Source organism: Ornithorhynchus anatinus, chromosome 7, assembly GCF_004115215.2.
Source record: "Ornithorhynchus anatinus isolate Pmale09 chromosome 7, mOrnAna1.pri.v4, whole genome shotgun sequence".
Classification (NCBI taxonomy): Eukaryota; Metazoa; Chordata; class Mammalia; order Monotremata; family Ornithorhynchidae; genus Ornithorhynchus; species Ornithorhynchus anatinus.
In genome coordinates, this window is record NC_041734.1 from 9283456 (window position 1) to 9296106 (window position 12651).

At 41.7% G+C, this 12651-nt stretch overlaps 1 protein-coding gene across 6 annotated transcripts in view; it reads left to right on the forward strand.

Annotated features, from left to right (window-relative positions):
• The window catches only part of PLAG1 (PLAG1 zinc finger), a 46475-nt gene extending 36853 nt beyond the window's left edge, over positions 1–9622 (forward strand). For 4 of the 6 annotated variants that reach the window (XM_029069189.2, XM_029069180.2, XM_029069181.2 and 1 more), the window contains exons 3-4: positions 2634–2992; positions 3518–9622. In XM_029069189.2, the coding sequence (XP_028925022.1) occupies positions 2751–2992; positions 3518–4781 (1506 nt within the window). In that variant the 5' untranslated portion in view covers positions 2634–2750 and the 3' untranslated portion in view covers positions 4782–9622. The remainder of the gene's footprint in view (positions 1–2633; positions 2993–3517) is intronic. The other 2 variants (XM_007667274.4, XM_029069190.2) reach the window with 2 other exon arrangements.
• The last annotated feature ends 3029 nt before the right edge of the window (positions 9623–12651 follow it).

Genomic DNA, 12651 nt, shown 5'->3' on the forward strand with positions numbered 1-12651 from the left:
ACCTAGGTTCTAATCCAAGCTCTGCCACTTGCCTTCTGTGTGACCTTGGGCAAGTCAGTTAACTTTTCCAGGCCTCCATTACCTCATCTGTATAATGGGGATTGAGACAGTGAGCCCCATATGGGACAGGGTCTGTGTCCAACCCGATTTGCTTGTTTCCAGTCCAGCGCTTAATACAGTGCCTGGCGCATAGTACATTTAGCAAATACCACAGTTATTATTATTACAGGAGTCGTTTCCTAAAAAAAAGGTTCAGTCCTCCCCTCACTCCTCAAAAACCTCAAATAGTTACCCATTCACCTCTGCATCAGAAACTCCTTATCACTGGCTTTAAAGCACTCAATCAGCTCTCCCCCTCCTACCTTATCTCAGTGATCTATTCTAGCCCCTCCCTCCTCTAACACCAGTTTACTCACTCTGCCTCGATTAATCAGTCAATCAAACATTTATTGAGCACTGCAGAGCACTAAACTAAGCGCTTGGGAGAGTACAATAAAACAGAGTTGGTTATTTCTCATCTGTTTTGCCACTGACTCCTTTCCCACATTCTCCTCCTCCCCCTTCCTCTTATTTCATTTACTCCAGTCCACCACTCTACCCTCCTTCAAAGCCTTATTAAGGTCACATCTCCTCCTAGAAGCCTTATCCAGTTAAGCTGTCTTTTCCCTGGCTTGCTCTCCCTTCTGTGTCATCTTGCACTTGGATCTGTGACCCGGGGACATTTATTAATATTAATAATATTGATGATAACTTTATTTGATATCTGCCCCACCCTCAACCCCAGAGCACTCAAGTGCATATCTATGAATTATAGAGTATAAATTACTTCTAATGGTGGCTAGCTCCCCCTCTAAACTGTAAACCTGTGGGCACGGAAGTGTCTACCAACTCGGTTATTGTACTCTCCCAAAGCACTTAGTACAGTGCTCTTTACTCAGTAAGACTCCATGAATACCACTGATGATGCAGAGGCAATAAAGGGAAGAGTTAAGCTAATTATCTGCGTAAAAAGCCCACTTCTGTTCAGGAAACCTTTTTGGCCTGGAAACTACTCATGAGTCCATTTTACTTATCATATCCATGGCCCAGTGGTTAATTTTAACTTCTTATGAAGTGCAGTTGTGTTTTTCCCCTAGTTTTTAAATAGGATAAAAATTCATTCAATAATGTCAAACATCACAGTACTTAGACAAGTTCACTTTTCAATTTGAAAATGTAAGACTCAGCCTTTTACTAAATATGCTGGGTAGATGAAAGAAATTCTTTTGGAACTAATAAATCAAGGAGGCTTGGGATTCAGAAGTCCTGAATTTGGCTTTGCCCATATTTACTGGATAACTGACATTGGGCTAAACTCTGTAGCATTTCCATTTATCTTATTTTTCCAGTCCAAATCATGAGTGTGAAAGTAGTCTTGAATCCCACATGGGTTAATGTTTGTGAAAGTCTTTGAGGTCATTGAATTAAAGAACCTCCTTTTGCCAAAACTGTTATAAATTCAGATTTCTTAAAAAAAACAAACGGGTTCATAGCAGTTTGACCCACCTCTTTCAGAGAGTTTATATGGTTTTATATTATAACTCAGGTATTGTGCATAGATATACCCCAGGCAGAGTTGTTGATCTAAAATACTGACAGCTTTCACAAGCCTTCCCTGGTCTTAAATTTCGCATGTTTTTACCATTTCAAATTGCCTACTCTTTTTTTGAAGACCAGATATTTGCAGTCAGAAGCTCAGAAAAGAGCATACCAGGTCTGATGCTACTGGTAAAAACGGAGTAATTCTCCTAAACTCTTTCATGCCTCTCTAGTCATTTAGTAAGTTATCTCTAGTATTAGTAATAGTAGCTGTAATTATAGGGTGATATTTGAGTGCCCACGTGGTGCAGTAGACTGTAGTGGTCACTCAGGAAGTACATAATAAAGAAGTGACACTTTCCTGCCTACAAGGAATGTAGACTCTAAAAAAGACAGACATAATTAAAGGTATTTCCTACACACACACACACAAGTGCTGAGGGTGGGCGTTAATAAATTCGTAAATTCTAGACTTGGCTAATGGATTATACAATCTAGGGTGCAGGGAAATCAGAGAAGACTTGTTGGAGAAGATGGGATTTTTAGGAGAATTTTGAATGAGGGGCTCTCTGCAGTATAAACGGCAGCCTCAGTACTTCAAAGGGCTTCCTTTCAGGGTAGCAATTTGGATTGATCTCGAAGCTTTAGGGAAATGATTTGAGGCATTGCAATTTGAGGCATGTCTGGGAAGCACGTTCTCTGTGTGGTTGTGTGTACATATCTATACTTCCAGTCCCTTGTAAAAATTGACAGCTGCCATAATTGCAATGCTTGGAGTTAATTGTTGTGTGTACCTTCCTCAGATAGGTTTACTGTCACTAAAAGGCAAGGCAGTAGGTTCAGTTTCACGGCCCATCTTTTTCATTCCGTTCATTCTGAGCAATGTTTTTATATAAAGGTTTTTACAAAAACGAAGCCTCCAGATATTACATTAGACCAGCTGAATCGAAGTTTACGTGTCTTTTCTAATTCAGAAGCATCACATAGCAAATTAAACTTTTTTTAAAAAAGTTAAGTTTAGTTACAAACTAGTTGTTTCTTATTTTTTTTTCCAGTCCCCTTTTGCTTTCTTTTTCGACCACATGAAACTTGAGAAGCCATCTAAAGCTAAATCATTTAGTGGAGTTGAGCAATTCCCAAGTGTCCAACAAGAAGGCCTGGTTTAGGCTGCGATGGCCACTGTCATTCCTGGTGATTTGTCAGAAGTAAGAGATACCCAGAAAGTCCCTTCAGGGAAACGTAAGCGTGGTGAAACCAAACCAAGAAAAAACTTTCCTTGCCAACTGTGTGACAAGGCCTTTAACAGTGTTGAGAAATTAAAGGTTCATTCATACTCTCACACAGGAGAGAGGCCCTACAAGTGCACGCAACAAGACTGCACCAAGGCCTTTGTTTCTAAGTACAAATTACTAAGGTATTAAACTCTATTTATCTTTCAGATTGTATTTTCTATTTTATGTTGGCCACTTTTAGCACTGTATAAGTATTTATTTGTGTAAATACTTCACCTGACTTGCAGAGAGGAAATGTTAAGTAGTCGTTGACTTGTTTTTAGAATTCTAAATGACATAAGTATGTGTGTTTACTGTTTTTGGGTTTTGGTTTAAAAAATGTTTACGAGACTAGCTTTTTCCTCTGCATAAGGCATTTCCACAAGAGAAGTGTTTGGACTGAGAATTTGTTGGTTTGTGGACATAGACGTGAGTATGTTCAGGAATGCCCATGTGCCCGTATTATTTTAGCTCAGAACTAACAACTTAAAAACTTAGCTTGAGTTTTGTTATAGTTAGGCATGTCCAGCTGTCCCTAGTGTCGTAATGTCAGCTAAAGAGGTTCTTTTGTGAAGAAAATTGAGCGTAGAATGTAGCTTCCATTAAAAAGTGAGCGAGTGTAATCTGTGATCAAAATAACTACTTACAGAATATATCTGTGTTTAAAGGCATATGGCTACTCATTCTCCTGAGAAAACCCACAAGTGTAATTATTGTGAGAAAATGTTTCACCGAAAAGATCACCTAAAGAATCACCTCCATACACACAACCCCAACAAAGAGGCCTTTAAGTGTGAAGAATGTGGCAAGAACTACAATACCAAGCTGGGGTTTAAACGTCACCTGGCCTTGCACGCTGCAACAAGCGGTGACCTCACCTGCAAGGTATGTTTGCAGACTTTTGAAAGCACAGGGGTGCTCCTGGAGCACCTAAAAACTCATGCCGGCAAGTCGTCGGGTGGGGTGAAGGAGAAGAAGCACCAGTGTGAACATTGTGACCGTCGGTTCTACACCCGCAAGGACGTCCGCAGACATATGGTAGTGCATACTGGAAGAAAGGACTTCCTCTGTCAGTACTGTGCACAGAGATTTGGACGGAAGGATCACTTAACTCGTCACATGAAAAAGAGTCACAACCAAGAACTTCTGAAGGTCAAAACCGAACCCATGGACCTTCTAGATCCCTTTACCTGCAATGTCTCTGTGCCTATAAAGGATGAGCTGCTCCCGGGGTTGTCTTTGCCTTCCAGCGAACTGACATCAAAGCCATTTACAAACACTTTGCAGTTGAACCTCTACAGTTCTCAGATTCAGTCGATGCAGGGTTCCGGCCCCGCGCATCCAATGGTCAGCACATCACTACCCTTGGGGATGACGTGTCCGTTAGATATGGACTCCGTCCATCCCGCCCACCAGCTGTCTTTGAAATACCCACTCAGTTCTACCTCATACGCAGTTTCTATGCCTGAAAAAGAACAGCCGCTGAAGGGGGAAATCGAGAGTTACCTAATGGAGTTGCAAGGCGGTATGCCGTCTTCGTCGCAGGATACTCAAGCGTCCTCCTCGAAATTAGGGTTGGATCCTCAAGTAGGGCCACTAGATGATGGATCTGGGGAAGGGCCCCTGTCCAAAGGCTCTGTTCCCATTAGCGAACCTCTAAGCGCACCGTCTCTGGACTTCTGTCAGTTGTTCAATTTCATACCGGTCAATGGCCCGCCCTATAATCCCTCTGTATCGGTGGGAAGCCTGGGAATGAGCTACTCACAAGAGGAGGCACATTCTTCGCTGGCTCAGCTTCCACCACCGACACAGGATCCTCAAGATCCTGGGAACAGTATAGGCCTTGGGTCTCTGCACTCGCTGTCAGCAGCTTTCACCAGTAGTCTAAGCACAGCCACCACCCTGCCCCGTTTCCATCAGGCTTTCCAGTAGGATACGGAAGCTGACCTAATGCAAGATGTATTTGTAGAAATGCCTTAGGTGAATGACCGTTTTGCATTTAGTGCCTGCTATAAATCGTGAAATCCGCTTTTGTCGCATCCCGGTCTCATTAAGCCAGTAAGAAGTGGAAACTAACTTTTTAAGTGAGCTTCGGAACCATCTGTTCTCGAATGTTTACCTTGCTTTAAGTCTCAAAAGAGTCGTGTCTTCTTTTCACTGCCGTTTGACATACCTTTTGAAAAAACGGAGAAAGGAAAGCCATCACTGCAAAATTCCGTAAACCATTATTCCGGGTTAAAACGTCTTTAAAGATCGGCCTCTCGTATTTTTTTTTTTTTCCCGTCAGATGACAGCTCTGCCTTTCACTCTTTTGAACAGTTAAAACCATTTGTAGACGAACGTTGGTTTTCCAAAAGGAATTCACACTATTGCCTAAAGATTGCTTCAGGAGTCGAGTAGGATCTGATTCGATGCCTAATCCGATTAATAATTTCAAGTGAATTAAAACTCCTAAATTGAAAAAATTTAGCCTGCTCTTTCAGGTCAGTGTGTTTTGAAGATTGGCTCTTGTCTCTGGCTGACATGGTTGCAGTCTGTATTAAGGTCACACGAGCAGCTACTTAAACGCAAAGCAACGCTATTTGGAGGGGAGAGAAAAGAGCCTTTTTGTAGATAGTAAATACACCAGTTTTAACGCAGAAACGACAGTATGTTTTCATGGCACAATTTGGGGGAGAATAGACGTCGTCGATGTCTGACTCGGAAAAACGTAAAAACAGCATACGTCAGTAATGCAGAATATTCCCTGGCACGGGTTTGGTTGTTTTTTGTTTCTTGGTTTGGTTTTTGGCTTTTAACGCGCTGTCTTTCATTGTAGTAGTGTAGAAAGTGTGTGGCGTAAGTGTCTTCAGAGTCGATAGTCACATACGTAGGCATCAATCCTTCCCAGCTGTCACTGCCAAAGGGTGGGTCAGGGCCAGCCAGAAGTCTGCTATTGATTGTCAGTCCAATGTTAGCCAGCAGTCAGCCAGCTAGTGTAAATTTGCAAGTGTTAGGTGTGTTTGAACTGGAGCGGATCTTCTCAGCTTATATGGTGTGATATCCTCCTAAGCAATAAAATAGACATTAATCACACCTACTACACCTGGGTACTTGGTTAGGGATGATTTTCCCCGTTGCCAAGGTTTAAAAAAGGACTCTTAGGAGTGAAGTAAAAGCATATTGCTTACACCACTTTTTACCTATTTACAATATTACAATTTCTTCCCCAGCCTAAAGAGCCAAAAGCGGAAAAAAAAGAGATATATATATGTATGTATAGTCTGTGAAAGCAAGCTGTAGGTTTGCTTCTACTCAGTGTTAATTCATCTTTCCTTGCCTTTTTTCGGACAGGGAATTTTAAGTGACATGCATTGCCAACGTCTAAGGATTCATGCAAGGTTTGAAGTGGCTAAATTATATATATATATATGTGTGTGTATATATATATATATTTGTACTTCACAGAAACAAAGTTGCTCCCATTTAAGGAGCTTTTGCTCCCGTTATTTTATCATACGCTCCTGTCTTTTTATCTTAGGAGCAATAGACTGGTGGAGTTTTATACTTGTGTATTTAAATTTTATTACTGAAAAATAATTTTTATAAAAATATTTTGTGTTCCAAAGGCATTAAAATGAAATGTACGAATAAGGAAAATACCTTTTCAAAATCAACGAACTACTCCTAAATATTTGGTTTGGGAGAATATTTGCTCAAAAAGTGGACTTTTAGCTCTGCTTCATTACTGCTTCCTTTAGTTTCTATGAAACAGATTGCTTACCTAAAACTTTAGTTGAATGATTAGTGTTCAATATTGCTTTTTTCACCATATTATAGAGGTTAAAGAAAAATAAAACTCCAGTGACAGAGCACAAATGAATAGAAAGTATATTTTAAAATAGCAATCATACGTGAAATAGCCAGGGAGAAACATTGCTTTATTTTTAGACCTTTTTTGAAATCGCAGAAGTTGAAGATTAATGAGTTAATTGAGACATTGGCCTCTGTGGGCTGTATTTTGTTGCTTAATAAAGGGAGGGCCGGGATGAACGGATTATAGCCTTCTGGAAGTGAGGTGCTTGGCAATACACGAATGCAGTAGTGAGTTGAAAATCGATCTGTGCCTATCAGGACTGCCTGGCACTGTGAACCCTGTTTCGGTAAGAACGCTTAAGAGCCCGTGGCGGGGAAGCTTATCTCAAGGGCCACAAGTGTCCCAACTTGGGCCCGCCGTTTCCAGTAGCGGCGTCTTGCGTTCTAGAAAGCGGAGGACTTTCTGTTCATGTTTGATGCCCATTAGACCTGATTAAAGCCCAGGTTCTGTGCCGGACCCCATCTTGAATCAGTCGTAGCCAGAACCGTAATACTTAATGCTCAACACTTCTGGTAGTGCCTTAGTTTGGTTCAGAAAGGGATTAACATTAGAGGAGATCGAAACGTAGACCTCAGACAAGATATTGAACCTCATTCATTTAGGATTTTTGCTCGCGACCGCCTCGTACGGTAACACGCCCGTGTGAATATTTGGAAGCAGATTGACCCTGTCGGCATTATTAAGAGATTACAGTTATTGGCCTCTCAGAATTTCCATTTGTAACCCCAGTGTGACCCAGTTCCGTTTTTTTCCAACAACTTTGTTTGGCCTGGCTGACCGATCGTGCACCACTCTTTGTGCAACTTTTTTCATTTTAGGTAAGGTTGGTTTTTTTTCAAAAGTATATATTTTTGTCTCCTTGTTGCTTGTGCTTTATTATTTTAGTAGTAAATTGTGAAATAAAGTGATTTATTGTGTTAATTTTTGACAGTAGAGGTTTTTTTAAAAAAACCATATACTGACTGAAACATGAGCCAGAGCTGATTGCTTTATTAAGCTAATATTGAATGTTAAAGAGTACATATTTTCAGGATCATTTGTCTAGTGAGCTATACATGTATTCTAGGCCAATATTTTTTAAGAAATAAAGCTTGGTCAACCTCTATGTTACACATATTACAAGATATAGCACTTTCAGAAAGAAAACCTAAACCTTTTAAGAAACTCTCTTATAGGTTATGCTTTTTATTATAAAACCTTTTATTATCATTTGTTTCAAGTGCCATTAGATTACGTATATGTAGGCCTTTGGTATAATGCTTTGTGTACAAGATGGTAGACATTGTAATTTTAAACAGGTACAGTTTTACAGTGTTTTCTTATCAATTTGCTATATTGCACAGAACCAGTGTGTCTTTCTTAAGGTTTTACAATGGTTTCTCCTAGGTTTACATGTTTCAAAACACACTGTCTTCCCCAGTACGTTTTAACTACCCACCCACTAAAGTTCCTTCAGCCCAGTTGAAACTCATGTGAGGTAGTGACTTCAGAAGAGATGTCAAAAAATAGCAAATCTGCATATGCATCATTAGCTGTGCTAGAATATTATCAATCTACGCCAGGTGGCTGCTTTAGAGTATTTTAGTTGTCTCATTTTTTTTTTTTCCTATGCCGTTTTGGCAGTTCTGTACATAAACCTATCCAGTAAGAGTCTTATTAATTTTCCCTCCCTGGACTTAAAAGTATGTAATCCTGGGTAAGCTCCTCTACCCGGGATGATCTTTCAGTTCTTCTTTTCTCTCTCTCTTTTTTTTTTTTTTGGTCGGTGTACATCCAAACAGAATAAAGCAATAGCAGTGTAGCGAGAGTTGTCTCGGAGACCTCGGACAATAAAGTCGTCGTCGTAGTTTGTTGGAAGGCAGTGTCTTTTGATAACAGTTATCTAGTCCTAGAAATGACACAGAACTATTGCTAATCATATATAAACACTTCGCAGTATAAGCTTCAGTGGTACAGTTGAACCAGAATGAATGTTTATCTTCTCAGAAACACTCCTGCAATATTGTTATATTGGATCATGCTGCTAATGTAACTTGGGATACAACTCCTCATGGTGCTACAAACTCCCTGTCTCATTCAGATGTATTTTTACCATAGAAAAAGGACTATATTTGACCTAATAGGTGTATGATATATTTTTATACTGTGACTTAATTTGTCATTAATGAACTTTTTACAACACCACAATGTATTCATATGCACTTGCAAAAGGAAAATCTTGGACATGCAAACTTTACCAGAACAAGCCCAGCTTTTGTTCACAAGGTGACTGTTAATTAAAATGAAAAATGGGCTGTTTTTATATGGTGTGGAGTGAAGAACATACTGTATGTTGCTAAGAGCCCTTTGAATTTCTGAAAAACTGGGAAAATGGATCATGACATACCTGAACATGAGTTGGATTGCTGAAATTGTATTTTTAGCTAGTTGAAAAAAAAAATGTGTGAACTCGTGAGCTAAAATGTTTCAATGATAAAGATTTTGAGTCAAAATAGAAAAAAAAGATGCATTCCAGGCCGAATTTGTATATGTTTCTTTGCATTTAAAGTTGCTATCCTGTGATATGGGAAATTGAGTTGCTTATCATGTATATGTACTTAAAATGTATTCACAAACTACTGTTGTATTTGTATAAAATATAGACAAAAAGATTGCATATATATTTTTGTGTATAAGCTCTGTAAAATAGCAATCACATTATGAAGCTGCAGCAGTACTTCATTTTAAACATTCACATCCAAAGAAACAGACTATTTATTGTCCAGATACCCCGATTATAAAATATAACTTGCTGCTATGAAACAATAGTGCTGCAGCTTCTCGTGGCCTACAGTGTTATGTTTGCTGTACAAAAAAAAAAATATGTGAACTCCACAAAATATATCAATAAAATTACAGAATGGTTTTAGTTAATGTATTCTATCTGGCTGGAAGTTCTTTGACATAGGGTATTCAATTTAGTTTCTCTTCACCACCAGTGACGACCCTTCTCGCTTGAGGGGGAGGACTCTCTTTCTTTCTGGACTTTGTAAAACTTGAATGGCACGATAGGGGCCGAGTGAAAAATCAGGAGCAGACCGTTTTTCACCTAAAAATTACGGGGACAGCATGGTTTTCGAGTGAGGAGTGAAGAATGAGGCATGAGATTTCAGTGCGATTGCCAGTCGAGTTGGGGGTGTGAACATGGGAAATGATTGTGTATTAATTGCTCCCCTGAGATGCACAAGCAAGTACGTTGACTTTATACTGTGTATTTCTGAGTATTCTAAATTCTACCAAACCCCCCCCACCCCTTATGGTCAGTTCCCTGAAATTTTGCTAGAAAAACATCTTCCCTGTCAGCTCACTTGTGCCGAAGCAGTACACACATGAGTCATTTCATCTAACAGTTCTCACTGTAATCAGGTGGGGACTCAGTTTCCCAGGATGTGAAAATGCTAATTCTGTGAATTTGGTCAAATTATCAATCTAGTAACAAATTAAAGGAGTAATGTTTTTCATACTGCCCAGATCAAGAAATGTTTCTTTATATCTCCTCTTTGGGCCCATCGACTTCTGCTTGTGCCAGTTATTTAAGCTTCTGCTCCCAGGGGCTTGGAAGAAAACAAAAACTCTTGATTCCACTAAGGGAGGGGACTCATTTAACCAAACTTAGCCTCACTGTTTCAGGCATTTATGAATATCTCCTTGCCTTTTATCCTTTGACGCTAAATGAGAGAAGTGCGGGAGTGTGGCCTTTTTAACCCTCCATTTAATCCAGCGCTTACTCTGTGCCGAGTACTGCACTAAGGATGTGGGAGAGCATAATCGTTAGTAGACACAGTCCCTGCCCGGATTGGGAAAGAGAAGTCTCTCTCTGATGTCTGTGAGACCTCCACAAAATCCTAGGAAGACTGGTGGCTCCTGTAGCAGTTGCTGTGGCTATGGATGTGCTTTGAGCTCTAGGCCAGAGGAGCCTGAAATTCTTCTCTAGCCACGGGACTGATCTTGTGTTATCCTATATATTTGTGGTGTTTTATGGTTTCATCATTCCTGACGCGTCTGTCTCCCCCCACGAGGGTCAGGCACCAACTCTGATTCCCTTCCTGCGTATTGTCCCAGGGCTCAGCACAATGGCCTCCACGTCGCAAGTACTTGAGAACTACTGTTACTGACTAGTAAATAATAAATACTAATACTATTACAAACACTTATCCCATCTCACCTGGATTACTGTCAGCCTCCTTGCTGACTGTCCTGCCTGTCCCCACTTCAGTCCATGCTTCACTCTGCTGCCCAGGTGATTTTTCTCCAAAACCGTTCAGTCCACATTTCCCCAGAGCCTCAAGAACCTCCAGTGGTTGCCCGTCCACCTCCACAGCAAACAGAAACTCCTTCCCATCGGCTTTTAAACAGTCACCTTGCCCCCTCCTACCTCACCTCGCTCCTCTCCTACACACTTCACTCCTCTAATGCCAACCTACTCAATCTCATCTATCTTGCCACCGACCTCTCACCCACATCCTGCCTCTGACCTGGAATGTCCTCCCTCTTCTTAGCCGACAGTTTCTCTCCTCACCTTCAAAGCCTTAATTGAAGGCACGTCTCCTCCAAGAGGCCGTCCCTGACTTAGCCTTCATTTCCTCTTCTCCCGGTCCCTTCTGCGTCGCCCTGATCAGCTCCCTTTCCTCGCCCTTCCGTCAGCCCCACGGCACCTACGTTCCTATCCGTAATTTATTTATATCGATGTCTCCCTCTCTGGACTGTAAGCTCGTTGGGGGCGGGGAATTTATTCAATCGTAAGGGAATACGTCTACCGACTCTATTACGTTGTGCTCTCCCAAATGATTAGTACAGTGCTCTGCACACAGTAAGTGCTCAATTAATGCAATTGATTGATCACCTACCATCGCCTCTTTTCTTTTTTTTAATGGTATTTGTTCAGCGCTTACAGTGTGGTACGGACTGTACTAAGGCGCTAGGGTAGATACAAGCTCATCAGTCCTTGTCCCACATGGGGCTCACAGTCTTAATCCCCGTTTTACAAATGACGTCACTGAGATACGGAGAATGAAGCGACTTGGCCAAGGTCACACTGCATCCAAGTGGCAGAGCTGGGATTAGAACCCAGTTCCTTCTGACTCTCGGGCCCGGGCTCTATCCGTTAGGCCACGCTGCTCCTCTGCACACCTTACCCCGTTCTCAAGTCCAGGAAGTACAAAGGAGAGGAAGCACGGAAACAGGGATATGAGCTCTCGGGGAAGCAAAAAGCTCTCGGCTCCCGATCTCTCCCACTCCCACCGAAATCAAAATCGTCCACGCTGCCCTCGCCGTCGAGTGTCTCAGATGAGATGTGCCCTCTGAGTAAGCGTGTGAAGCCCTGAAATGATGTCCATTCTGCCACAGGATGGCGGGGGGAGCGGGAAGGCATTCCTGAGTCACCACGGGGTAATATCCTACTTGCCCCAGCCCCGTAGTTAAGCGCAAAGTTGGATATTTCCAATTGACAATTTGGGAAAATAAATTTCACTCTGGTCCCGGGGATAAAGCGCTCTGCTCGGCCATCGTCTTTGCGGCCGCTCCTGCTGCCGCCACGGTTTTATCCTGACCGAATGCTGAAGTCGGAGGCAGCTCCTTGGCTGAGAGCCACGAGTGTCCATAGGGTAGCGGTGGTTGGGGGAGAGGGAGGAAAAAGGCGTTGTAGTTAGTTGAACCTGAGCGTACACACAGACTCATTGTCCTCCACCAGAAGGGAATCCCTAGCTCCCATTTTTGGTGATGGCGTTTCCTGCTCTGGTGTTAATATAACTATAGGACAAGCGTGTCTCCTACCATCGCTTTATAATAAGTGACAGTTCATCCATTCGGTCGTATTTATTGAGCGCCTACACTGTGCAGGGCACTGTATTATGCGCTTGGAAAGGACAGTTCGGCGACAGATAGGATCCCTACCCAACAACGGGCTCA